The sequence below is a fragment of the Amblyraja radiata genome, chromosome 9, assembly GCF_010909765.2.
Source record: "Amblyraja radiata isolate CabotCenter1 chromosome 9, sAmbRad1.1.pri, whole genome shotgun sequence".
NCBI lineage: Eukaryota > Metazoa > Chordata > Chondrichthyes > Rajiformes > Rajidae > Amblyraja > Amblyraja radiata.
In genome coordinates this window covers 5236896-5261708 of record NC_045964.1, presented here as the reverse complement: position 1 = coordinate 5261708, position 24813 = coordinate 5236896, and the positions used below count along the sequence as shown (strand labels likewise).

Sequence of the window (24813 nt, the reverse complement as noted above, 5' to 3'; positions counted from 1 at the left end):
ATTATGAAAGAAAACTGGCAGGGAACATAAAAACTGACTGCAAAGGTTTTTATAGATATGTGAAAAGAAAGAGATTAGTTAAAACAAATGTAGGTCCCTTGCAGTCAGAAACAGGTGAGTTGATCATGGGGAACAAGGATATGGCGGACCAATTGAATAACTACTTTGGTTCCATCTTCACTAAGGAAGACATAAATAATCTGCCGGAAATAGCAGGGGACAGCGGGTCAAAGGAGTTGGAGGAATTGAGTGAAATCCAGGTTAGCCGGGAAGTGGTGTTGGGTAAATTAAATGGATTAAAGGCCGATAAATCCCCAGGGCCAGATAGGCTGCATCCCAGAGTACTTAAGGAAGTAGCTCCAGAAATAGTGGATGCATTAGTAATAATCTTTCAAAACTCTTTAGATTCTGGAGTAGTTCCTGAGGATTGGCGGGTAGCAAATGTAACCCCATTTTTTAAGAAGGGAGGGAGAGAGAAAACGGGGAATTACAGACCAGTTAGTCTAACATCGGTAGTGGGGAAACTGCTAGAGTCAGTTATTAAAGATGGGATAGCAGCACATTTGGAAAGTGGTGAAATCATTGGACAAAGTCAGCATGGATTTACAAAAGGTAAATCATGTCTGAAGAAACTTATAGAATTTTTCGAGGATGTAACTAGTAGCGTGGATAGGGGAGAACCAGTGGATGTGGTGTATCTGGACTTCCAGAAGGCTTTCGACAAGGTCCCACATAAGAGATTAGTATACAAACTTAAAGCACACGGCATTGGGGGTTCAGTATTGATGTGGATAGAGAACTGGCTGGCAAACAGGAAGCAAAGAGTAGGAGTAAACGGGTCCTTTTCACAATGGCAGGCAGTGACTAGTGGGGTACCGCAAGGCTCAGTGCTGGGACCCCAGCTATTTACAATATATATTAATGATCTGGATGAGGGAATTGAAGGCAATATCTCCAAGTTTGCGGATGACACTAAGCTGGGGGGCAGTGTTAGCTGTGAGGAGGATGCTAGGAGACTGCAAGGTGACTTGGATAGGCTGGGTGAGTGGGCAAATGTTTGGCAGATGCAGTATAATGTGGATAAATGTGAGGTTATCCATTTTGGTGACAAAAACAGGAAAGCAGACTATTATCTAAATGGTGGCCGACTAGGAAAAGGGGAGATGCAGCGAGACCTGGGTGTCATGGTACACCAGTCATTGAAAGTAGGCATGCAGGTGCAGCAGGCAGTGAAGAAAGCGAATGGTATGTTAGCTTTCATAGCAAAAGGATTTGAGTATAGGAGCAGGGAGGTTCTACTGCAGTTGTACAGGGTCTTGGTGAGACCACACCTGGAGTATTGCGTACAGTTTTGGTCTCCAAATCTGAGGAAGGACATTCTTGCCATAGAGGGAGTGCAGAGAAGGTTCACCAGACTGATTCCTGGGATGTCAGGACTGTCTTATGAAGAAAGACTGGATAGACTTGGTTTATACTCTCTAGAATTTAGGCGATTGAGAGGGGATCTTATAGAAACTTACAAAATTCTTAAGGGGTTGGACAGGCTAGATGCAGGAAGATTGCTCTGGATGTTGGGGAAGTCCAGGACAAGGGGTCACAGCTTAAGGATAAGGGGGAAATCCTTTAAAACCGAGATGAGAAGAACTTTTTTCACACAGAGAGTGGTGAATCTCTGGAACTCCCTGCCACAGAGGGTAGTCGAGGCCAGTTCATTGGCTATATTTAAGAGGGAGTTAGATGTGGCCCTTGTGGCTAAGGGGATCAGGGGGTATGGAGAGAAGGCAGGTACGGGATACTGAGTTGGATGATCAGCCATGATCATATTGAATGGCTCGAAGGGCCGAATGGCCTACTCCTGCACCTATATTCTATGTTTCTATGTTTCTAACTCTACTGCTGCGCCACCGTGACTTTAAGAATTTTATATGTTTCTATAAGATCCTGTCTCATCCATCTAAATTCCCGTGAATACAAGGTCAGTCGACCCCTTCCTCAAATTAGGAGACCAAAATTGCACACAATACTCCAGGTGCGGTCTCACCAGGGCCCTGTACAACTGCAGTAGGACCTCCTTGCTCCTAAACTCAAATCCTCTCGCAATGAAGGCCAACATTCTTCAATGCCTGCTGCACCTGCATGCTTACCTTCACTGATCACTGATGTACATAGGGCGGCACGGTGGCGCAGCGGTAGAGTTGCTGCCTTATAGTTCGCAGCGCCGGAGACCCGGGTTCGATCCTGACTACGGGTGCTGTCTGTACGGAGTTTGTACGTTCTCCCCATGACCTGAGTGGGTTTTCTCCGAGATCTTCGGTTTCCTCCCACACTGCAAAGACGTACAGGTTTTGTAGGTTAATTGGCTTGGTAAATGTAAAAATTGTCACTAGTGGGTATAGGATAGTGTTAATGTGCGGGGATCGCTGGTCGGCGCGGACGCGGTGAGCCGAAGGGCCTGTTTCTGTGCTGAATCTCTAAACTAAACTAAAACCCAGGTCTCGTTGCACCTCCTCTTTTCCTAATCTGACAACATTCGGATACAGAGTGCAGAATATAGTTCTCAGCATTGTAGCGCATCAGTTCCACAAGGTCCAATATCCGCAGTGGGGTAGAAGTGAATCGGACTGTACTCTAGCTTATAGAAGAACCGCTCAGAAGCCTGATAACAGAGGGGAAGAAGCTGTTCCTGAGTCTGGTGGTGCGAGCTTTCAAGCTTCTGCACCTTCCGCCTGATGGAAATGGGGAGAAGCAGGAATGACCGGGGTGGGACAAGGCTTTGATTCTGTTGGCTGCTTTCCTGAGGCATTGTGAAGTGTAGATGGAGGGGATGGTGGGGAGAGCGTGCGGTGGACTGGGCTACGTCTACAACTCTCTGTGATCTCTGGTGCTGGTGAGCAGCTGTGGGCATCTTGTCCAATTCTGATCCCCTGCATCTGTCTTGTCACTGTGCTGCTGCAGGGAGACCCACTGGGTCGTCTGGTGGCAGTCTGGACAGATGCACTTGCTGTTGGAGGCTCCGGACAGCAGTCACATAGTGCACTGTGCACTGACCAGATTAGGGACGTGGAACCTATCCCCACACCAGTCGCTCCCTACCCTCTCACTGCACGGGTTATAATAAAATTAATTATTTCTAGATGGATTTGTACGAAAAAATAGTTTCTTTGGAGCAAGAGGCCTTGGCGGCAGGTTCAACACAAGGCAATGAGCAGAATTGTGTAATCTTAGTATTTGCAGCTTTGTTTACCTCCACGTTCCATTCGTGGAGCCACTTAGAAGATAGTTCCTGAACCAGTAAACTAGGGGGTGTGAGAGTCACAGAGCTGGACAGCATGGAAACAGGCCCTTCGGCCCACCTTGTCTGTGCCGTCCACGTTGACAAACTGGACTGATCCCACCAGCCTGCATTTGGCCCATCTACCTCTAAATCAGGGGTTGGCAACCTTGTTCTGCATAGGGGCCAGGACCCATGTCTGTGAGTGGATGGCGGGCCACATCTATCGCCATAGTTAATAAATGGAATGACCAAACAAATGAAATCTCTCCCCTCTCACCTTAAGACTGTGCCCTCTAGTTTTAGACACCTCTACCCTAAGGAAAAGACTGTGAGCGTTGACTTTATCCATTTCCCTTGTGATCTTGTACATCTTAATAAGGTCACCCCTCAGACTCCTACACTCCAAAGAAGAAAGTGCCAGCTTGCCCAGCCTCTCCCTGTAACTCAAGTCCACAAAGCCAGGTAATATCCTGGTGAATCTCTTTAGCACCCGTCCCAATTTAATGACCATCTACAGTGGGATGTAGTTGTTTGGGCTTTAGAGATACAGCACGGAAACAGGCCCTTTGGCCCGCCGTGTCTGCGCCGATCACTGATTACCCTGTACACTAGAAACATAGAAAATAGGAGCAGTAGGAGGCCATTCGTCCCTTCAAGCCAGCACCATTGTGATCATGGCTAATCGTCTCCTATCAATAACCCGTGCCTGCCTTCTCCCCATATCCCTTGACTCCACTAGCCCCTAGAGCTCTATCTAACTCTCTCTTAAATCCATCTAGTGACGTGGCCTCCACTGCCCTCTGTGGCAGGGAATTCCATAAATTCACAACTCTCTGGGTGAAAAAGAGTTATCCCTAGCGCTATCCTGCACACTACCTCTATTGGCCCTAGCGCTATCCTATACACTAGGGACAATTTACAACTTTTTACTGAAATTAATTCATCTACAAGCCGGTACGTCTTTGTGTGGGAGGAATCTGGAGCACCCAGAGAAAAATAACCCAGAACGCACAAACTCCGTACAGGCAGTACTACACATTTCTCAAAGAGTGTGTCGCAGTCTAAGCTGTAATTGAGGCAGGAAGTAACAAAATCACACATTTGTAACGACTTCAGATTAGACGTGGGTGCAATTTGAGTGTAAATTGCTGGACACCATCATGTCAAGTTGATACTGTGTGGATGGTCTCTGAACATCTCTGAACAAAACAAAACAAGATAGTGATAAGAAAGTAAAAATCAATGATTTGGATCCCTTTAATACGTCAGCTCATTCACTAAAGTTGTAACTCTGCTTTAAGAACAAACTCCATGCTTTTTGCCTTCATGAGTTGGGCCTCGTTGGGGCAAAGGGCCAGCTTCCGTGCTGTATGACTATTGTCCAGCCAACTAATGAATACAAATCCTCAGTCTATGGGTAAAGGTTTACTTTTTATTAATTGACACCTGTGACCTCTGATCTCACATTTATGATTTGTGGATTTTAACATAAAAATCTAAGTGTCATTCATTTTATTTGAGGAAGGACATCCTTGTGATTGAGGCAGTGCAGCGTAGGTTCACGAGATTGATCCCTGGGATGGCGGGACTGTCATATGAGGAAAGATTGAAAAGACTAGGCTTGTATTCACTGGAGTTTAGAAGGGTGAGGGGGGATCTTATAGAACCGTATAAAATTATAAAAGGACTGGACAAGCTAGATGCAGGAAAAATGTTCCCAATGTTGGACGAGTCCAGAACCAGGGGCCACCGTCTTAGAATAAAGGAGAGGTCAACTAAGACTGAGATGAGAAAAAACGTTTTCACCCAGAGAGTTGTGATTTATGGAATTCTTTGCCACGGAGGGCAGTGGAGGCCAAATCACTGGATGGATTTAAGAGAGAGTTAGATAGAGCTCTAGGGACTAGTGGAATCAAGGGATACGGGGAGAAGGCAGGCACGCGTTATTGATCGTGGACGATCAGTCATGATCACAATGAATGGCGGTGCTGGCTCGAAGGGCCGAATGGCCTCCTCCTGCACCTATTTTCTATGTTTCTATTTAATTGTTTCATCGATGTTGATGAAACCCTTGGTGGTGGCAACATCCTCCTGGATCTTCCCTGACCAAAACTGATCTTCCCTGGCCTCACTATTGCCTTGCAAACGTGCATGTTGCTTTGCAAATTGCCTAGTTTTACTTCTTTTACTTTTAGGTCATGTTTGTCAAAACATTCTCTGCGCAGTTTCCTAAATTATCAGTAGCACATTGGGGATTCAGCTCCAAATTAACCTTGCGTTGTGTCATCTGCCGCAGTAAATCTGGTCTCTATGTGAGGGAGCCCAGGTAGGAATCCACATCATCTGTTTTGACCTAGAATTATCCAGTGTCAGTCGTAGAGAGAGTCGTACAGCACGGAAACAGGTCCTTCGGCCTACTCATTATTTATGAGGATGTTTCCAGGAATCGAGGGTCTGAGCTATAGGGAGAGGTTGAGCAGGCTGGGACTCTATTCCTTGGAGCACAGCAGAATGAGGGGTGATCTTATAGAGATGTATAATGGAAAGGGATGAAAGGAATAGATCGGGTAGACGCACAGTGTCTCTTGCCCAGAGTAGGGGAATCGAGAACCAGAGAACATAGGTTTAAGTTGGTGGTAACTTATTCAAACAAAGGGTAGTGGGTGAATGGAACAAGCTGCAAGAAGAGGTAGTTGAGGCAGGGACTATTCTGACATTTAAGAAACATTTAGACAGGTACATGGATAGGTCAGGTTTGGAGGGATATGGACCAAGCGCAGGCAGGTGGGACTAGTGTAGCTGCGACATGTTGGCTGGTGTGGGCGAGTTGGGCTGAAGGGCCTGTTTCCACACTGTGTCACTCTAAAGGGCCTGTCCCACCAGCATGCGACTGCATGCGGCGAGCGCGACCAAACGTGGTGGCTCGCGGGGCCGGTCCCACTTCCAACCGCGGAGCCGTCTGGAGCTGGTCCCGACATCGCATTGGACGTCGCACGGCGTCAGGCGGTTATGTCATCACGCAACGGCACGCCGGGCGGTGACGTCATCGCGCAACGCCACACACCAGGCGTACGCCGTCAAGAAGCTGCTTACGGCGTCCAAACGCTGCGTACGCCCGTCGAGGCGGTGCGTACGGCCTCAATGCGGCTGCGGGTCGGCAGGAATTTTTGGACAGTGTCAGTTTTTCGGAGCACCTCGCGATGTCGGGACCAGCTCCACATAACTCCATACGGCTCAGGCGATCGAAGTGGGACCGGCCCCACGAGGCCATACGGCTCAAGCGACCACGTTAGGTCGCACTTGCCTCATGCAGTCGCATGCTGGTGGGACAGGCTCTTAAGACTCATCCTTGCCGACCAAGATGCCCCACTTACACACGTCCCACCTCAAGTTCAAGAGATCAAGTGAGTTTATTGTCATGTGTCCCAGATAGGACAATGAAATTCTTGCTTTGCTTTAGCACATAGAACATATAGTAGGCACTTTTTTGGCTCGTATCAATCTAAACCTATCCTATCCATGTACCTGTCCAAACGTCTTTTAAATGTTGTTATAGTCCCTGCCTCCACTACCTCCTCTGGCAGCTCGTTCCTACACCCACCGCCCTTTGTGTGAAAGTCGCCCCTTAGATTCCTATTAAATCTTTCCCCTCTCACCTTAAACCTATGTTCTCTGGTTCTTGATTCCCCTACTCTGGGGAATATGACTCGATGACTCTGAAACCACCAGTAAGCTATATGAGAGAACTCATGTTTAGAATTTGTACTAGAAATACTTAGCTGCCATTTTTAGTTTTGTAGCTGGGATTCATTGCTCCAGAGGCCTGGGTATTTTTTGCAAACTAATGGCCTTTTCCTAAGCAGGGGTGGCACTGAGTTTGAAGCTGACAGGGAGAGATGGTAAGAAGTCAAGGACTCTTGTACCAAGGATAAAGTCTCGGTTGAGGACATGGTCAAAGTGTTCCTCATTTGGTTGAGCTGCTGGCTTCACTGCCTGACCCGCAGAGTTACTCCAGCACTTTGTGTCTATCTTTATTTCACCAGTATCTGCAGTTCCTTGTACCTACCCTATGTTTAATTGTCATATGTAATGGCAATGGAATTATGACATTAGAAACATAGAAACATAGAAATTAGGTGCAGGAGTAGGCCATTCGGCCCTTCGAGCCTGCACCGCCATTCAATATGATCATGGCTGATCATCCAACTCAGTATCCCGTACCTGCCTTCTCTCCATACCCTCTGATCCCCTTAGCCACAAGGGCCACATCTAACTCCCTCTTAAATATAGCCAATGAACTGGCCTCGACTACCCTCTGTGGCAGAGAGTTCCAGAGATTCACCACTCTCTGTGTGAAAAAAGTTCTTCTCATCTCGGTTTTAAAGGATTTCCCCCTTATCCTTAAGCTGTGACCCCTTGTCCTGGACTTCCCCAACATCGGGAGCAATCTTCCTGCATCTAGCCTGTCCAACCCCTTAAGAATTTTATAAGTTTCTATAAGATCCCCTCTCAATCTCCTAAATTCTAGAGAGTATAAACCAAGTCTATCCAGTCTTTCTTCATAAGACAGTCCTGACATCCCAGGAATCAGTCTGGTGAACCTTCTCTGCACTCCCTCTATGGCAATAATGTCCTTCCTCAGATTTGGAGACCAAAACTGTACGCAATACTCCAGGTGTGGTCTCACCAAGACCCTGTACAACTGCAGTAGAACCTCCCTGCTCCTATACTCAAATCCTTTTGCTATGAAAGCTAACATACCATTGGCTTTCTTCACTGCCTGCTGCACCTGCATGCCTACTTTCAATGACTGGTGTACCATGACACCCAGGTCTCGCTGCATCTCCCCTTTTCCTAGTCGGCCACCATTTAGATAATAGTCTGCTTTCCTGTTTTTGCCACCAAAATGGATAACCTCACATTTATCCACATTATACTGCATCTGCCAAACATTTGCCCACTCACCCAGCCTATCCAAGTCACCTTGCAGCCTCCTAGCATCCTCCTCACAGCTAACACTGCCCCCCAGCTTAGTGTCATCTGCAAACTTGGAGATATTGCCTTCAATTCCCTCGTCCAGATCATTAATATATATTGTAAATAGCTGGGGTCCCAGCACTGAGCCTTGCGGTACCCCACTAGTCACTGCCTGCCATTGTGAAAAGGACCCGTTTACTCCTACTCTTTGCTTCCTGTTTGCCAGCCAGTTCTCTATCCACATCAATACTGAACCCCCAATGCCGTGTGCTTTAAGTTTGTATACTAATCTCTTATGTGGGACCTTGTCGAAAGCCTTCTGGAAGTCCAGATACACCACATCCACTGGTTCTCCCCTATCCACGCTACTAGTTACATCCTCGAAAAATTCTATAAGATTCGTCAGACATGATTTACCTTTTGTAAATCCATGCTGACTTTGTCCAATGATTTCACCACTTTCCAAATGTGCTGCTATCCCATCTTTAATAACTGACTCTAGCAGTTTCCCCACTACCGATGTTAGACTAACTGGTCTGTAATTCCCCGTTTTCTCTCTCCCTCCCTTCTTAAAAAGTGGGGTTACGTTTGCTACCCGCCAATCCTCAGGAACTACTCCAGAATCTAAAGAGTTTTGAAAGATTATTACTAATGCATCCACTATTTTTGGAGCTACTTCCTTAAGTACTCTGGGATGCAGCCTATATCTGGCCCTGGGGATTTATTGGCCTTTAATCCATTCAATTTACCCAACACCACTTCCCGGCTAACCTGGATTTCACTCAATTCCTCCAACTCCTTTGACCCGCGGTCCCCTGCTATTTCCGGCAGATTATTTATGTCTTCCTTAGTGAAGACGGAACCAAAGTAGTTAGTCAATTGGTCCGCAATATCCTTGTTCCCCATGATCAACTCACCTGTTTCTGACTGCAAGGGACCTACATTTGTTTTAACTAATCTCTTTCTTTTCACATATCTATAAAAACTTTTGCAGTCAGTTTTTATGTTCCCTGCCAGTTTTCTTTCATAATCTATTTTTCCTTTCCTAATTAAGCCCTTTGTCCTCCTCTGCTGGTCTCTGAATTTCTCCCAGTCCTCCAGTATGCTGCTTTTTCTGGCTAATTTGTACGCATCATCCTTCGCTTTGATACTATCCCTGATTTCCCTTGTTATCCACGGATGTACTACCTTCCCTGATTTATTCTTTTGCCAAACTGGGATGAACAATTTTTGTAGTTCATCCATGCAGTCTTTAAATGTCTTCCATTGCATATCCACCGTCAACCCTTTTAGAATTAATTGCCAGTCAATCTTGGCCAATTCACGTCTCATACCCTCAAAGTTACCTTTCTTTAAGTTCAGAACCATTGTTTCTGAATTAACAATGTCACTCTCCATCCTAATGAAGAACTCAACCATATTATGGTCACTCTTGCCCAAGGGGGCACGTACAACAAGACTGCTAACTAACCCTTCCTCATTACTCAATACCCAGTCTAAAATAGCCTGCTCTCTCGTTGGTTCCTCTACATGTTGATTTAGATAATTATCCCGCATACATTCCAAGAAATCCTCTTCCTCAGCACCCTTGCCAATTTGATTCAACCAATCTATATGTAGATTGAAGTCACCCATTATAACGGTTTTGCCTTTGTCGCACGCATTTCTAATTTCCTGTTTGATACCATCTCCAACTTCACTACTACTGTTAGGTGGCCTGTACACAACACCCACCAGCGTTTTCTGCCCCTTAGTGTTTCGCAGCTCTACCCATACCGATTCCACATCCTCCAAACTAATGTCCTTCCTTTCCATTGCGCTAATCTCCTCTCTAATCAGCAACGCTACCCCACCTCCTTTTCCTTTCTCTCTATCCCTCCTGAATATTGAATATCCCTGGATGTTCAGCTCCCAGCCTTGGTCACCCTGGAGCCATGTCTCCGTGATCCCAACTATATCATAGTCATTAATAGCTATCTGCACATTCAACTCATCCACCTTATTACGAATGCTCCTTGCATTGAGACACAAAGCCTTCAGGCTTGTTTTGACAACACTCTTACCCCTTATACAATTAAGTTGAAAAGTGGCCCTTTTTGATTTTTGCCCTGGTTTTGTCTGCCTGCCACTTTTACTTTTCACCTTGCTACCTATTGCTTCTACCCTCATTTTACACCCCTCTGTCTCTACGCTCACACATTTAAGAAACCCTTTCCCTTTAACTCCATCCTCCACTATCCCATTCGACAGTGTCTTAAAATGTTGTTTTTGACTAAGAGTTCATAGTTCCTAATTCATGCCTCAATTCTTCGAATAGTTTGCACGGCAAGGTACCCAAGTCTGAAAACCGTGACATCCAGGTTCAGCAGCATGATCTGCTTCTTCTTGCATATGGCGTGCACAGCCTAAAGTTGTAGGACAACTTGTTCTATTTGATCTTGTTTGATTGTGCATGCTGGGTTGATTGCATTCATTGAAACAGGGCGGACCATGTGAAGGTTGCAATCTCCCACCCCTAGAGCCTGCTAGTTGCTGGGAAGAAGCTGCTGCTGAACCTGGATGTCACGGTTTTCAGACTTGGGTACCTTGCCGTGCAAACTATTCGAAGAATTGAGGCATGAATTAGGAACTATGAACTCTTAGTCAAAAACAACATTTTAAGACACTGTCGACATACATTTCAAGAATAATGGATTTGCCAGATCAATTCACTACATTACAATACAATAATACTTTATTAGCCAAGTATGTTTTGCAACATACAAGAAATTTCATTTGCCAAGTCAGTCATACAAATAAAAATCAACAGAACACACAAAACACATTTTTAACATAAACATCCACCACATTGACTCCTCCACATTCCTCACTTGTTTCCTTTGAAGGGAAAATGATTGGAATGTTATCTTGTCCAGAGTCCTCCTGCTTATAATATTGTTCCAGTTAATTTGTGTTAGACTACACTGGCCGATGTTGGCTGCTGCTTGTGTGGAGAAAATATTTCTCCAATCTTTTGGGCGGCACAGTGGTGCAGCGGTAGAGTTGCTGCCTCACAGCACCAGAGACCGTGGTTGCACCCTGACTATGGGTGATGCCTGTACGGAGTTTGCACGTTCTCCCTGCGACCGTGTGGGTTTTCTCTCGGTGTTCATAAGTAAGTTCAGAAGTCATAGGAGCAGAAGTGGGCCATTCGTCCCATCTAGTCTACCCTGCCATTCAACCATGCCTGATTTACCTTTCCCAGGTGCTCCGGGTTCCTCCCACATCCCAAAGACGTACGGGTTTGTCGGCTAAGTGGCTTTTGTAAATTGCCCCTGGTGTGTGTAGGGCAGAGCTAATGTACGGGTGATTGCTGGTCTGTACAGACTCGGTGGGCCGAAGGGCCTATTTCCATACTGTATCTCTAAACTAAACAAAACTAAACGGTGCTTCCTTCCTTCTCTCCTGTTGGTCTGACCATCCATTGATGCAGTACAAGTTGTTTCGGATCGATTCTTTTTCTCCAGAGATGCTGCCTGACCTGCTGAGTTACTCCAGCACTATGTGCCCATCTTCAGTTTAAACCAAAGATCCTATAGCGGAGCAAGATAGACCACTCCTTCTAAATGCAATGGGCTGACGTGTAGTACGCAACGGAGTGGAACGTGGGCCTTTTTTTCATCCATTTCAGTAACCCGACCCGACTCGCAGTGTAATCAACGTTGCGGGGGAACAGTTTGTGTTAATAAATTATAATTCTGAAAATGAGGAGAAGATTTTTACCAAAGAACTTTTATTTTTACGAGGATGTTTCCGTAACCGGCTTCCGTCTCCGCACTAGTATCTTTGCTCCACTACGGGATCTTTGGTGCGGAGACGGAAGCCGGTTACGGAAATGGGGCCGAAAATTACCCATGAATCTGCCCGTGACCGTACTACGTCTTTTTCGTCGAGTGATCTATCTTGCTCGCTATAGGATCTTTGGTTTAAACCAGCATCTGCAGTTCCTTCCTACACATTTCTCACCCTGTTGATGAGCTGGGTTTCCAGATGAGGTCGGTGTTTGGTTAGCGGAGGCAGGACCTGACGTTTTACACACGCCCTCCCCCCCCCGACAACTGTGAACCAAGCGAACCTGTTTGTGCAGCAGGATCCCCAGGAAGGTCCACATTTCTCACAAGCCCTTTGGCAAATTACTCATCGTATTCAATCTCTCCCTTAAAGTCCTGCATCAAAAACAAAGGCAATGATGTGAAGCGCTTACCTGTCAGGGGAGAGGTCGTGGTCAGGAGGCCATTCTCTCATGACGAGCCTACCCCCTTGCCCCTGCTCCGTCCCCAAACACGGGAAAGCGCACTGCAAGATTTGTCGCCATATGCAACAGTTTATAGCGCGTCATTCCTTGGAGGGCAGGAGGGTGAGGGGTGATCTTATAGAGGTGTATAAAATCATGAGGGGAATAGATAGGGTGGACGCATAGTCTCTTGCCCAGAGTAGGGGAATCGAGAACCAGAGGACACAGGATTTAAGCTGAGAGGGGAACCTGAGGAACAACTTTTTCACACAAAGGTATTAAACTCGGCTGGTACTCGCTAGAATTTAGAAGATTGAGGGGGGATCTTATAGAAACGTACAAAATTCTTAAGGGGTTGGACAGGCGAGATGCAGGAAGATTGTTCCCGATGTTGGGGAAGTCCAGGACAAGGGGTCACAGTTTAAGGATAAAGGGGAAATCCTTTAGGACCGAGATAAGAAAAACATTTTTTTCACACAGAGTGGTGAATCTCTGGAACTCTCTGCCACAGAAGGTAGTTGAGGCCAGTTCATTGGCTATATTTAAGAGGGAGTTAGATGTGGCCCTTGTGGCTAAAGGGATCAGGGGGTATGGAGAGAAGGCAGGTACAGGATACTGAGTTGGATGATCAGCCATGATCATATTGAATGGCGGTGCAGGCTCGAAAGGCCGAATGGCCTACTCCTGCACCTATTTTCTATGTTTCTATACAAGCTAACAGAGGAGGTAGTTGAGGCAGGGTCTATCCCAATGTTTTAGAAACATTTGTACAGGTACATGGATAGGACAGGTTTAGAGGGATATGGGCCAAACACCAGCAGGTGGGACTAGTATAGATGGGGCAAGAGGGACCGAAGGGCCTGTTACTGTATTATATGATTCTAGTGGTAACAATTAATGATTTTTTTAATTGTTTGTAATATTATACATTACCAGCGTGTTATTGCATTTACTGGCGTTGAGCTGTAAGAATTAAGAATTCCGTGTGGGTACATATGACAATTAAACGCTCGTGACGAAAATAACGCTGACAATGCCTTTGAAGGAAAGGAATTACTCATCAGGCAGCTTAGTGTTTACGACTTTTTGCTGTCGTGCCTTTTCATTCTTTGCGTGTATCTTAGATTTATGAACCTATTTATATAATGATGATCTGTGGACGCCCAGCACCCAGGTGAACAGACTGCACCAACGCACTCCGCCTTTAAAACGTACTGCATTTTCAAAACACCTTTGTAAATTGTGGACTTTTAATTTAGTTTAGAGATACAGCGCGGAAACAGGCCCTTCGGCCCACCGAGTCCGCACCGACCAGCGATCCACGCACACTTTAACTCTATCCTACACACACTTGGGACAATTTACTAGGGACCTACACCAAGCCAATTGACCTACAAACCTGTACGTCTTTGGAGTGTGGGAGGAAACCGAAGATCTCGGAGAGAACCCACGCAGGTCACGGGGACAACGTCCAATTCTCTCTGAAGATAGACACCAAATGCTGGAGTAACTCAGCGGGACAGGCAGCATCTCAGGATAGCAGGAATGGGTGACGTTTTGGGTCGAGACCCTTCTTCACACTTTCGCACAGAGAGTGGTGAGTCTGTGGAATTCTCTGCCTCAGAGGGCGGTGTAGGCTGGTTCTCTGGTTGCGTTCAAGAGAGAGCTAGATAGGGCTCTTAAAAATAGCAGAGTCAGGGGATATTGGGGAGAAGGCAGGAACGGGGTACTGATTGTGGATGATCAGCCATGATCACATTGAATGGCGGTGCTGGCTCGAAGGGCCGAATGGCCTACTCCTGCACCTATTGTCTATTGTCTATTCAGACTAATTCTCACTGGCACGACCAATTCTAGAACATTCCTGCTCCTACTGTGTTGTCTAAGTCATTAATAATTCTGTCATTCAGCATTCAAACATGAGCGTTGGCTTCAGAGTTGTAACATTAATGTTAGATTAAACCTCCAGGATCAAAATGGCACGCAGGCAAAAGTGGGAGAATAATTTAGCCACAGTTTATCACACATAGCGCCGTGGTGAAAGGGAAGTTAGTTTATCGTCCCGTCTACCGAGATACAGTGAAAAGTTTTTAAACCTGTTTTAGTTAGAAATTTTTCTTCTGTATTTATTTCTCAGCAGAAACTCATTCTCGTCCTCATTCTTTTGGACTACCAACTCAGAGTTTTGATAAATGTTTTGATAAATAAGTGGTTTAATTGCCTGATTGGTTTGATTAGTTCTTTGACTAATTAAGAGCAGGTGCAAAAAACAGGGCCACATCATGTTTTGTTCAAACAACCTCTCTACAGGTCACAACATGCAAGAGTGGAGTGGTTACACCAGCCTGACACAGATTATAATGGGGTTGTTAAAGTGTCGCCCCAACCCTTCCCCTGTGTATCGTTTAGTTCAGTTTAGTGATACAGGCTCGCCGAGTCCGCACCGACCAGCGATCCCCGCATACGAACACTGTCCTACACACACCAGGGACAATTTACATTTATACCAAGCCAATTAACCTACAAACCTGTACATCTTTAGAGTGTGGGAGGAAACCTTCTTTTTATTGAGTCCACACAATAGATTAGAAGGTAGACAAAAGTGCTGGAGAAACTCAGCGGGTGGGGCAGCAGCATCTATGGAGCGAAGGAAATAGGCAACATTTCGGGCCGAAGCCCCTCTTCAGATGCTGCTGCACCCGCTGAGTTTCTCCAGCATTTTTGTCTACGTTCGATTTTCCAGCATCTGTAGTTCCTTCTTAAACACTAGATTAGAAGTTGTTCAGCCCGGAGTTGAACACACTTCTCGGCATCTGCATACAATGGTGTCTGTCTTGTCGCTTCTTGTGCTACTTGTGCGTGGTGGGGGAAAGATTGGTGGAAACAGGGCCGCGACGTGACCCCTGGGAGGAAACCGAAGATCTTGGAGATCGCATTGTACTGAATTCTATCTCCCATACTATTCCCGGCAATCCCTTCAAATTAACCCGTTCACACTAGTTCTATGTTATCCTACATTTCCATTCACTCCCCTACACATGAGGATGCAATTTTCTGCAGCCGATTAACCTACAAACCCGCACATCTTTATTTAGTTTAGTTTATGATTGTCATGTGTACTGAGGTACAATGAAAAAACTATTATTTGCGTGCTATCCAGTCAAAGAAAAGACAGTACATTGTTTGGAATGTGGAAGGAACCGGGTCACCCGGAGGAAACCCACGTGGTCCCACAGGGGGAAGGTGCAACAGTTCTCAGACAGCACACAGACAGCGCCCGAGGTTAGGATCGAACCAGGGTTTCTGGTGCTGTTAAGCAGCAGCTATACCAGTGCAATACTGTACCACCCTGAATGACTTGGTGAAAGACCGTTCAGAAGCCTGAAAACAGATGGGAAGAAGCTGTTCTTGAGTCTGGTGGTGCGCGCTTTCAAGCAGGAATGACAGGGGTGGGACAGGACTTTGATTATGTTGGCTCCTTTTCCGAGGCAGGTCAAGACGTCAACAAATAAATGAGGGCGACTGGAGGTCACAAAATGTTCTCACTGAAGGTAGACTAAAAATGCTGGAGAAACCCAGCGGGTGAGGCAGCATCTATGGAGAGAAGGAATTGGCGACGAGGTTTCGAGTCGAGACCCTTCAGACCATTTGGGTTTCTCCAGCATTTTTTGCCTACCTTCGATTTTTCCAGCATTTGAAGTTCTTTCTTACACATTCTCACTGCGACTGATTGTGCTCTTGCCAACTAAATACCGAACAAGGTTATTGGTAATTTACCTGGTATATCAGCAACGCCAATACTCTACCTAGGTTCCTGCACTAGAAATAAAGGTCGCACACTGTTTGTGGTGGGTGAGGTTGTCCCGTGTTATAAGGTCATAAGTGATAGAAGAATTAGGCCATTCAGCCCATCAAGTCTACTCTGCCATTCAATCATGGCTGATCTATCTCTCCCTCCTAACACCATTCTCCTGCCTTCTCCCCATAACCTCTGACACTTGCACTAATCAAGAATCTATCTATCTCTATCCATTAACTTGGTCTCCACTGCCTTCTGTGGCAAAGAAGTCCACAGATTCACTACCTTCTGACTAAAGAAATTCCTCCTCCTCTCCTTCCTAAAGGAACATCATTGAATTCTGAAGCTGTGGCCTCTAGTCCCAGACTCTCCCATTAAAATTATAAAATTTATAATTGGACAAGCTAGATGCAGGAATAATGTTCCCAATGTTGGGCGAGTCCAGAATCAGGGGCCACAGTCTTAGAATAAAGGGGAGGTTATTTAAGACTGAGGTGAGAAAAAACTGTTTCACCCAGAGAATTATGAATTTATGGAATTCCCTGCCACAGAGGAGGCCAAGTCACTGGATGGATTTAAGAGAGAGTTAGTGGAGTCAAGGGATATGGGGAGAAGGCAGGCACGGGTTATTGATTGGGGACGATCAGCCATGATCACAATGAATGGCGGTGCTGGCTCGTAGGGCCGAATGGCCTCCTCCTGCACCTATTTTCTATGTTTCTATGTTTCTTAATGGAAACATCCTCTCCACATCCACTCTATCCAAGCCTTTCACTATTCGATAAACGTTTCAATGAGGTCCCCCCTCGTCTTTCTTAACTGCAGCGAGTACGGGCCAGTGGAGACAAACGCTCATCATATGTTAACCTACTCATTCCTGGAATCATTCTTGTAAACCTCCTCTGGACCCTCTCCAGAGCCAGCACATCCTTCCTCCGATATGGGGCCCAAAATTGTTCACAATATTCCAAATGCGGCCTGACCAGTGCCTTATAGAGCCTCAACATTACATCCCTGTTTTTGTATACAAGTCCTCTTGAAATAAATACTAGGCATTGTGTTTGCCTTCCTTACTACCGATTCGACTTGCAGTTTAACTTTTTGGGAATCCTGCACCAGCACTCCCAAGTCCCTTTGCCCTTCTGAATTCTCTCCTCATTTAGAAAACAGTCTATGTGCATAGTCTAAATGGTTCGAGTTGTTTGGAATGGTTGTGGTGCCCATGGTGACCGACCCTCTTTGTCTCCTCCCTGCCCAGGATCGCAGTGAGTGGCTGGGCCACACTGAAGAGCCGCTGACGGGATTTTCCTGGCGTGGTGGGTCTGAGCGGGAGACAACCGGGATCCAGATCTGGAGCGAGGTGTTCCTGGTGGACAAGCCGGACGGGCAGAAGGTGAGAAACCACGGGAAGAGGCACCCCGCGCACCGCGCCACGCCAGGCCTAGTGGCCGAGAATTTGTCCAACTGCACAAGATAGGCACAGTGCTGGAGTAACTCAGCTGGTCAGTCAGCAGCTCTGGAGAACTGGTGACGTTTTGGGTCGGAACCCTTCCTCAGACATGACCGGCATCTGTAGTTCCTTCCTGCACAAGTGAACAAGAGTTTATTTTTTATGAATAGTGGGCGATTGAAAGGTCCTGGTGGTCAGGGGAAACTGGGTACATCAATCCCAGTAAGCCATCTTGCAGTCACAGATGAAGGTGAAGCGTTTGTTGGCCTGCACGCTAGGAGGATTTGAATGGAAGGTTAAAAGCAGCATTCCTGCAGCTTACGTGGGAAGTGGTGAGATTGTAGCTGGAATATTGCGTTCCGTCTGGTCTCCGGAGCAAAGGAATGGCATAACGGTAAACCAGGAACTGCAGATGCTGGTTCACATCACAAGATAACTATGGATAGAGAAGTGGTTGGCATGGATAGAGAAGTGGTTGCCAGACAGGAAACAAAGAGTAGGGATTAACGGGTCCCTTTCAGAATGGCAGGCAGTGACTAGTGGGGTACCGCAAGGCTCGGTGCTGGGACCGCAGCTATTTACAATATACATCAGTGATTTGGATGAAGGGATTCAAAGTAACATTAGCAAATTTGCAGATGACACAAAGCTGGTTGGCAGTGTGAACTGTGAGGAGGATGTTATGAGAATGCAGGGTGACTTGGACAGATTGGGGGAGTGGGCAGTTGCATGGCAGATGAAGTTTAATGCGGATAAATGCGAGGTTATCCACTTTGGTAGCAAAAACAGGAAGGCAGATTACTTTCTAAATGGCGTCAAGTTGGGAAAAGGGGAAGTACAACAGGATCTGGGGGTCATTGTACTTCAGTCTATGAAAGTAAGTATGCAGGTACAGCAGGCAGTGAATAAAGCGAATGGCATGTTGGCCTTTATAACAAGAGGAATCAAATATAGGAGTAAAGAGGTCCTTCTGCAGTTGTACAGAACCCTAGTGAGACCACACCTGGAGTATTGTGTGCAGTTTTGGTCCCCTAATTTGAGGAAGGTCATTCTTGCTATTGAGGGAGTACAGTGTAGGTTTACAAGTTTAATTCCCGGGATGGCGGGACTGTCATATGCTGAGAGAATGGAGCAGCTGGGCTTGTACACTCTGGAGTTTAGAAGGATGAGAGGGTATCTCATTGAACCATATAAGATTGTTAAGGGCTTGGACACGCTAGAGGCAGGAAACATGTTCCCGATGTTGGGGGAGTCCAGAACCAGGGGCCACAGTTTAAGAATAAGGAGTAAGCCATTTAGAACGGAGACGAGGAAACACTTTTTCTCACAGAGAGTGGTGAGTCTGTGGAATTCTCTGCCTCAGAGGGCGGTGGAGGCGGGTTCTCTGGATACTTTCAAGAGAGAGCTAGATAGGGCTCTTAAAAATAGTGGAGTCAGGGATATGTGGAGAAGGCAGGAACTGATTGGGGATGATCAGCCATGACCACATTGAATGGCGGTGCTGGCTCGAAGGGCCGAATGGCCTACTCCTGCACCTATTGTCTATTGTCTATTGTCTAAGACACAATTGGGCAGCCTTGGACCAAGATGCATCTCGGCCTGAAACGTTCCTTGTCCCTGTTCTCCTGTGATACGGCCTGACCTTACAGGTCAGGTCGGGGGGAGTCCCCCCCCCCGCCACGGGTACCATGTAATCCCATGCTACCGGCTCCATGGTGGGATAGTCGGCGACTAAACCGTCTCCCCCACCTGGTTTGCCGGGTGAGGAGGGGGCTGTGGACCCCCAGCAGGACCAAAAACAAGACCTGTCAAAGGGCGGATGAGCTTCTAGCGAGCCAACGGCCATCCACACTTCAGTAGAAGTTGCGATCACTGGCGTACACAGCATTGTAAGGCATCGTGCCCATTGATGTTTGCAACAATGATGATGATGATACTGGGTTACTACAGCACCTTGTGTCCTGTTTTGGAGATGTTTGCCCAGATGAATTCTTGGATGTGCTGCAATGATATGTCGATGGAGTTTGTAAGAATGAGCGGCGAGCTCCCTGAACAGCTGATGGAGTCACAGGGATAACCGATAGACAGCTGAATCCTTGCACCCCCTCTCTCTCCATCCTTCCCCCACCCAAGTTGTTGTACTAGTTTTACTGTCGTCTTGTTGAGTCTCAGTGTCTGTAACTCATTTTAACCTGGCCCACAGCCAACAATGTTGCCTTTCTCATCGTTACTTTTTTGCATATCCTTTGTTCTATATCTCTCTACATCACCGTCTATATCTCTCGTTTCCCTTTCCCTGACTCTCAGTCTGAGGAAGGGTCTCGACCCGAAATGTCACCTATTCCTTCCCTCCAGAGATGCTGTCTGACCCGCTGAGTTACTCCAGCTTTTTGTGTCTAACTTCAATCATTTTAACACATTGCTACTTGCTCCTCAATCATGCTGGAATCTGGAGCAAAACACAAAGTGCTGGAGGAACTCAGCGGGTTGGGCAGCACCTGTGGAGGGAATGGTCAGACAGCGTTTTTGTTCAGGCCCCTTCCTTAGACTGGGGAAGACTCCCAATCCAAAACGTCGTCTGTCCATTCCCTACATCGATGCTGTCCCGATCCACTGAGTTCCTCCAGATCTGTGGCTTTATCCCTTTGAGACTGACTCGGTCAGTAATGACCAAGGTGCAATGACCCCCTTTGCTGAGTTTTATAATTCAGTCAGTAATGGTCAAGGTCATAGAATCATAGAGTGATACAGTGTGGAAACAGGCCCTTCGGCCCAACTCGCCCACACCGGCCAACAATGTCCCAGCTACACTAGTCCCACTTGCCTGCGCTTGGTCCTCCAAACCTGTCCTATCCATGTACCTGTCCAACTGTTTCTTAAACGTTGGGATAGTCCCAGCCTCAACTACCTCCTCTGGCAGCTTGTTCCATACACCCATCACCCTCTGTGTGGAAAAGTTACCCCTCAGATTCCTATTAAATCTTTTCCCCTTCACCTTGAACCTATGTCCTCTGGTCCTCGATTCCCCTACTCTGGGCAAAAGACTCTGTGCATCTACCCGATCTATTCCTCTCATGATTTTGTAAATCAAGGTGTGATGAGCCTTTCTCTGACTTGGTCAGTAATGGACAATGAGTGACAAGGCTTTGCTAAGTACTCTATCTTGTTCAGTTATGGTCAAGGTGTAATGAGTCTTTACCTGACTCGGTCAGGAATGGTCAAGGTGTGACGATGACCCCTTTGCTGAGATCTCTGTTTGTCCACAGGTGGCCGTGTTGCTGATGGACACACAGGGAACATTCGACAGCCAGTCAACTCTCCGAGACTCTGCCACCGTGTTTGCCCTCAGCACCATGATCAGCTCCATGCAGGTACCACCCTCCCCTCTCCACCCCTCTCCTCCCCTCCCCATGCCTCTCCTCCCCTCCCCTCCCCATTCCTCTCCTCCCCTCCCCTCCCCACCCCACCCCACCCCTCTCCTCCCCTCCCCTCCCCTCCCCTAATCCTCCCCCCTCCCCTCCCCTCCCCTCCCCTACCCACCCCACCCCTCTCCTCCCCTGCCCACCCCTCCCCTAATCCTCCCCTCCCCACCACTAACCCTCCCCTCCCCTCCCCTACCCTCCCCTCCCCACCCCTCTCCTCCCCTGCCCACCCCTCCCCTAACCCTCCCCTCCCCTCCCCTCTCCTCCCCTCCCCTACCCACCCCTCCCCTACCCTCTCCACCCCTATCCCCCCCCTCCCCTCCCCTCCCCTCCCCTCCCCTCCCCTCCCCTCCCCTCCCCCCCCTCCCCTCCCCACCTGCTGCAATCAATTTGAGCGTGTTTCTGTCTAATACCTTCAAAGTTGACCTTGTTCTAATTTATAATTTTAACTCGTGGGCCCAAACTGACTATCCATACCTATCTTAAACCTAATAGTACGGTGGTCACTGGTCCCAAAACACTCATCTATAAGGTCACAAGTGATAGGAGAAGAATTAGGCCATTCGGCCCATTACAGAAATGTTAGGTGTTGCATTTTGGGACGTCTAACAAGGGCAGGACCTACACAGTGAATGGGAGGCTTCTGGGGAATGTTGTAGAGCAGAGGGATCTAGGAGTACAGGTGCATGGTTCCTTGAAGGTCAAGTCACAGGTAGATAAGGTGGCCAAAAATGCTTTTGGCACTTTGACCTTCATCAGTCAGAGTATTGAGTATAGAAGTTGGGAGGCCATGTTGCAGTTGTACAAGATGTTGGTGAGACCACGTTTAGAATATTGTGTTCAGTTCTGGGCACCATGTTATAGGGAATGTGTTGTCAAGCTGGAAAGGGTACAGAGAAAATTTAGGAGGATGTTGCCAGGATTCGAGGGTCTGAGCTGTAGGGGAAGGTTGAGTAGGCTGAGACTATTTCTTGGAGCGCAGGAGGATGTGGGATGCTCTTATAAAGGTGTATAAAATTATGAGATGAATAGATCGGGTAGATGCACGGTCTTTTGCCCAGAGTAAGGGAATCGAAAACCGGAAGACATAGGATTAAGGTGAGGGGGAAAGATTTAATGGGAACTTTAGAGGTAACTATTTTACACAATGGGTGTGGGTGTATGGAACAAGCTGCCAAACAAGGTAGTTGAGGCAGGGACTATTGTGACGTTTAAGAAGCATTTAAACAGAAGCATGGATTGGACAGGTTTGGAGGGATATGGGCCAAACACAGGCGGGTAGGATTAGTGTAGATGGTGCATGTTGGTTGGCATGGGCCAGTTGGGCCGAAGGGCCTGTTCCTGTACAGTATGACTCAATCTTGGATCAATTTAGCAGCACATCACTTGAAGTGTGAACAAACCTGTTCTTTAACTCTTTAAACCCCAGTAACACTGACATTCTCAGGGTAGAGGAATGTTTTGCATGCTGTCCACAGAGATCAGATATATTGTACATAGGTTCCATCAGTTCAAACTGAACCTCAGGGGCAACATTTTCACTCGGAGGGATAGTCTATAGCTGGAATGAGCTGCCAGAGGAAGTGGATACAATTACAACTATTAAAGGATATATGGATATGAAGATAGGGTGTGAAGAAGGGTCTCGACCCGAAACGTCACCCATTCCTCCTACCCAGAGATGCTGCCTGTCCCGCGGAGTTACTCCAGCATTTTGTGTCTGTCTTATTATGGATAGGAAGGGTTACGATACAGGCAGTTGTGTTTAAGAAGGAACTGCAGATGCTGGAAAATCGAAGGTAAACAAAAGTGCTGGAGAAACTCAAAGGTTCAAAGGTTATTTATTGGTCACATACACCTAGGTGTAGTGAAATGCTTCTTGCCATTTTGCAGCACATAAAGAAAGAATACAGACATAACATTAATAAGAGATTTAAACATAAAGAACATCCCCCCACAATGGCTCCCACCATGAGGGAAGGCACAAAGTCCAGTCCCCAACCCCAGTTCACCCATAGTCGAGCCAATTGAGGCCTCCACAGTTGCCTCTACGGAGGCCCGATGTTCCTGGCCGTTCTCGCCGGGTGATGGTGCTCCGGCGTCGGGAGAATCCTCTCCGCGGCTTGGGAACCCTGGAACGGCAGCTTCCGTACTGGAGGCCGCGGCTTCCGAAGCCAACAAGGCCGCGCCGGTTGGAGCTCCACTACTGGCGATCTCGTCGCGAGATCCCAGGCTCCCAGTGTAAAGTTCAGCGCCGCCGCCCGCAGCTGGTCGCTCCACAGTCCCGCAGCTCCGCGATGTTGTTCCCGGCGGTCTCAGCTCACCGGAGCTTCAGCGTGGCGACCCGGGCAAGGTATCGCCCGCTCCACGATAGCGCTCCAGCGCTGTGCCGCCGCCGAAGCCGTGGTTCTGGGCGGTCCCCGACAGGAAACGCCGCTCCAGGCCCGCTGGTAGGCCGCGAGGACAGGTCGAAGCTGCAGCCCGGAGAAAAGCTGCCTCTCCGACCAGGTAGGGACCCTGAAAGGTAGTTTCCTCCTCCCACATAAAAAAGTCTAGAACTCCAGAAACAAAAACACTTTAACTAACTAAAAATAAAAAAAAGATGAAAAGACAGACAGAGTTTCTCCAGCACTTTTGTCTACCTTAAGATACAGGCAAATGGGGCTAGCCCATTCTGCCAACCTGGTCAGCATGGGCAGGATGGGCGGAAGGGCCTGGTTCTGTGCTGTACAGCTCGGTGAGTCTGCCTGACGCACTGAGTCCCTCCAGCACGATGTTGCGAGGTGGTTGCTCCCAGAGGTCACTCAGCTGCTTCCCCCGCTCGCAGGGAGAGAGAGCAAACAAGCAGAATCAATATCCCAGCCTGGCGCTGGCTACAGACAGAGCGGGCGAGCGAGGGGTGACCTTCCCCGCAGCTGTTGGGGCCACGGTGCCCACTCCAGGGGCCGCAGCGAGGAACTGTGAAACCCAGGTATCCCCGTGTGGCTGTGGAGTCTCCTGATGGTCACAGCTTTGTCCAACAGACAGCGAGCCAGCGAGCTCACACCCCTTGCAACCTGTAGCTGTCACCTGTCTGACGTAAAGTGTCTCCCAGTGTGGGTCAGACACAGCGCTGACCATGTCAGATGCAGAGCATGGCTGTCACTGTGTGGCTTTCACTGTGGGACACACTGAGTCAAGTCAAGTCAAGTTTATTCGCCACATACACATACGAGATGTGTAGTGAAATGAAAAGTGGCAATGCTCGCGGACTTTGTGCATAAAGACAAACAAACAAACAAACTACAAACAGCATGGAACAGAATCACATATTCTTTTACATATTACCTATTGTGGGAGGAAGGAAAAAGGAAAAAAACAGCAATTTAAAAATGACAGTAGAATGGTTCAGTAAAGTTAGTCCCTGGTGAGGTAGGAGTTTACAGTCCAAATGGCCTCTGGGAAGAAACTCCTTCTCAACCTCTCTGTATCAGTAACAATGCCCACTCCGTGTCCCTGTGTACACTATATCTCAAGTGAACGTCTGGTCTTTGATTCACTACACTTGTCTCCAGTGCTGGCACTTAATGTGCCTTCATCTCATCAACCTTCTTCAATCATTTCCACACAGTCATCATT

The 24813-nt window shown here is 47.4% G+C and overlaps 1 protein-coding gene across 4 annotated transcripts in view; it reads left to right on the top strand.

Moving 5' to 3' along the window:
* The window catches only part of atl1 (atlastin GTPase 1), a 92275-nt gene that overhangs the window by 23930 nt on the left and 43532 nt on the right, over positions 1-24813 (top strand). For all 4 annotated transcript variants that reach the window (XM_033026557.1, XM_033026558.1, XM_033026556.1 and 1 more), the window contains exons 3-4: positions 17582-17716; positions 21040-21144. In XM_033026557.1, the coding sequence (XP_032882448.1) occupies positions 17582-17716; positions 21040-21144 (240 nt within the window). The remainder of the gene's footprint in view (positions 1-17581; positions 17717-21039; positions 21145-24813) is intronic.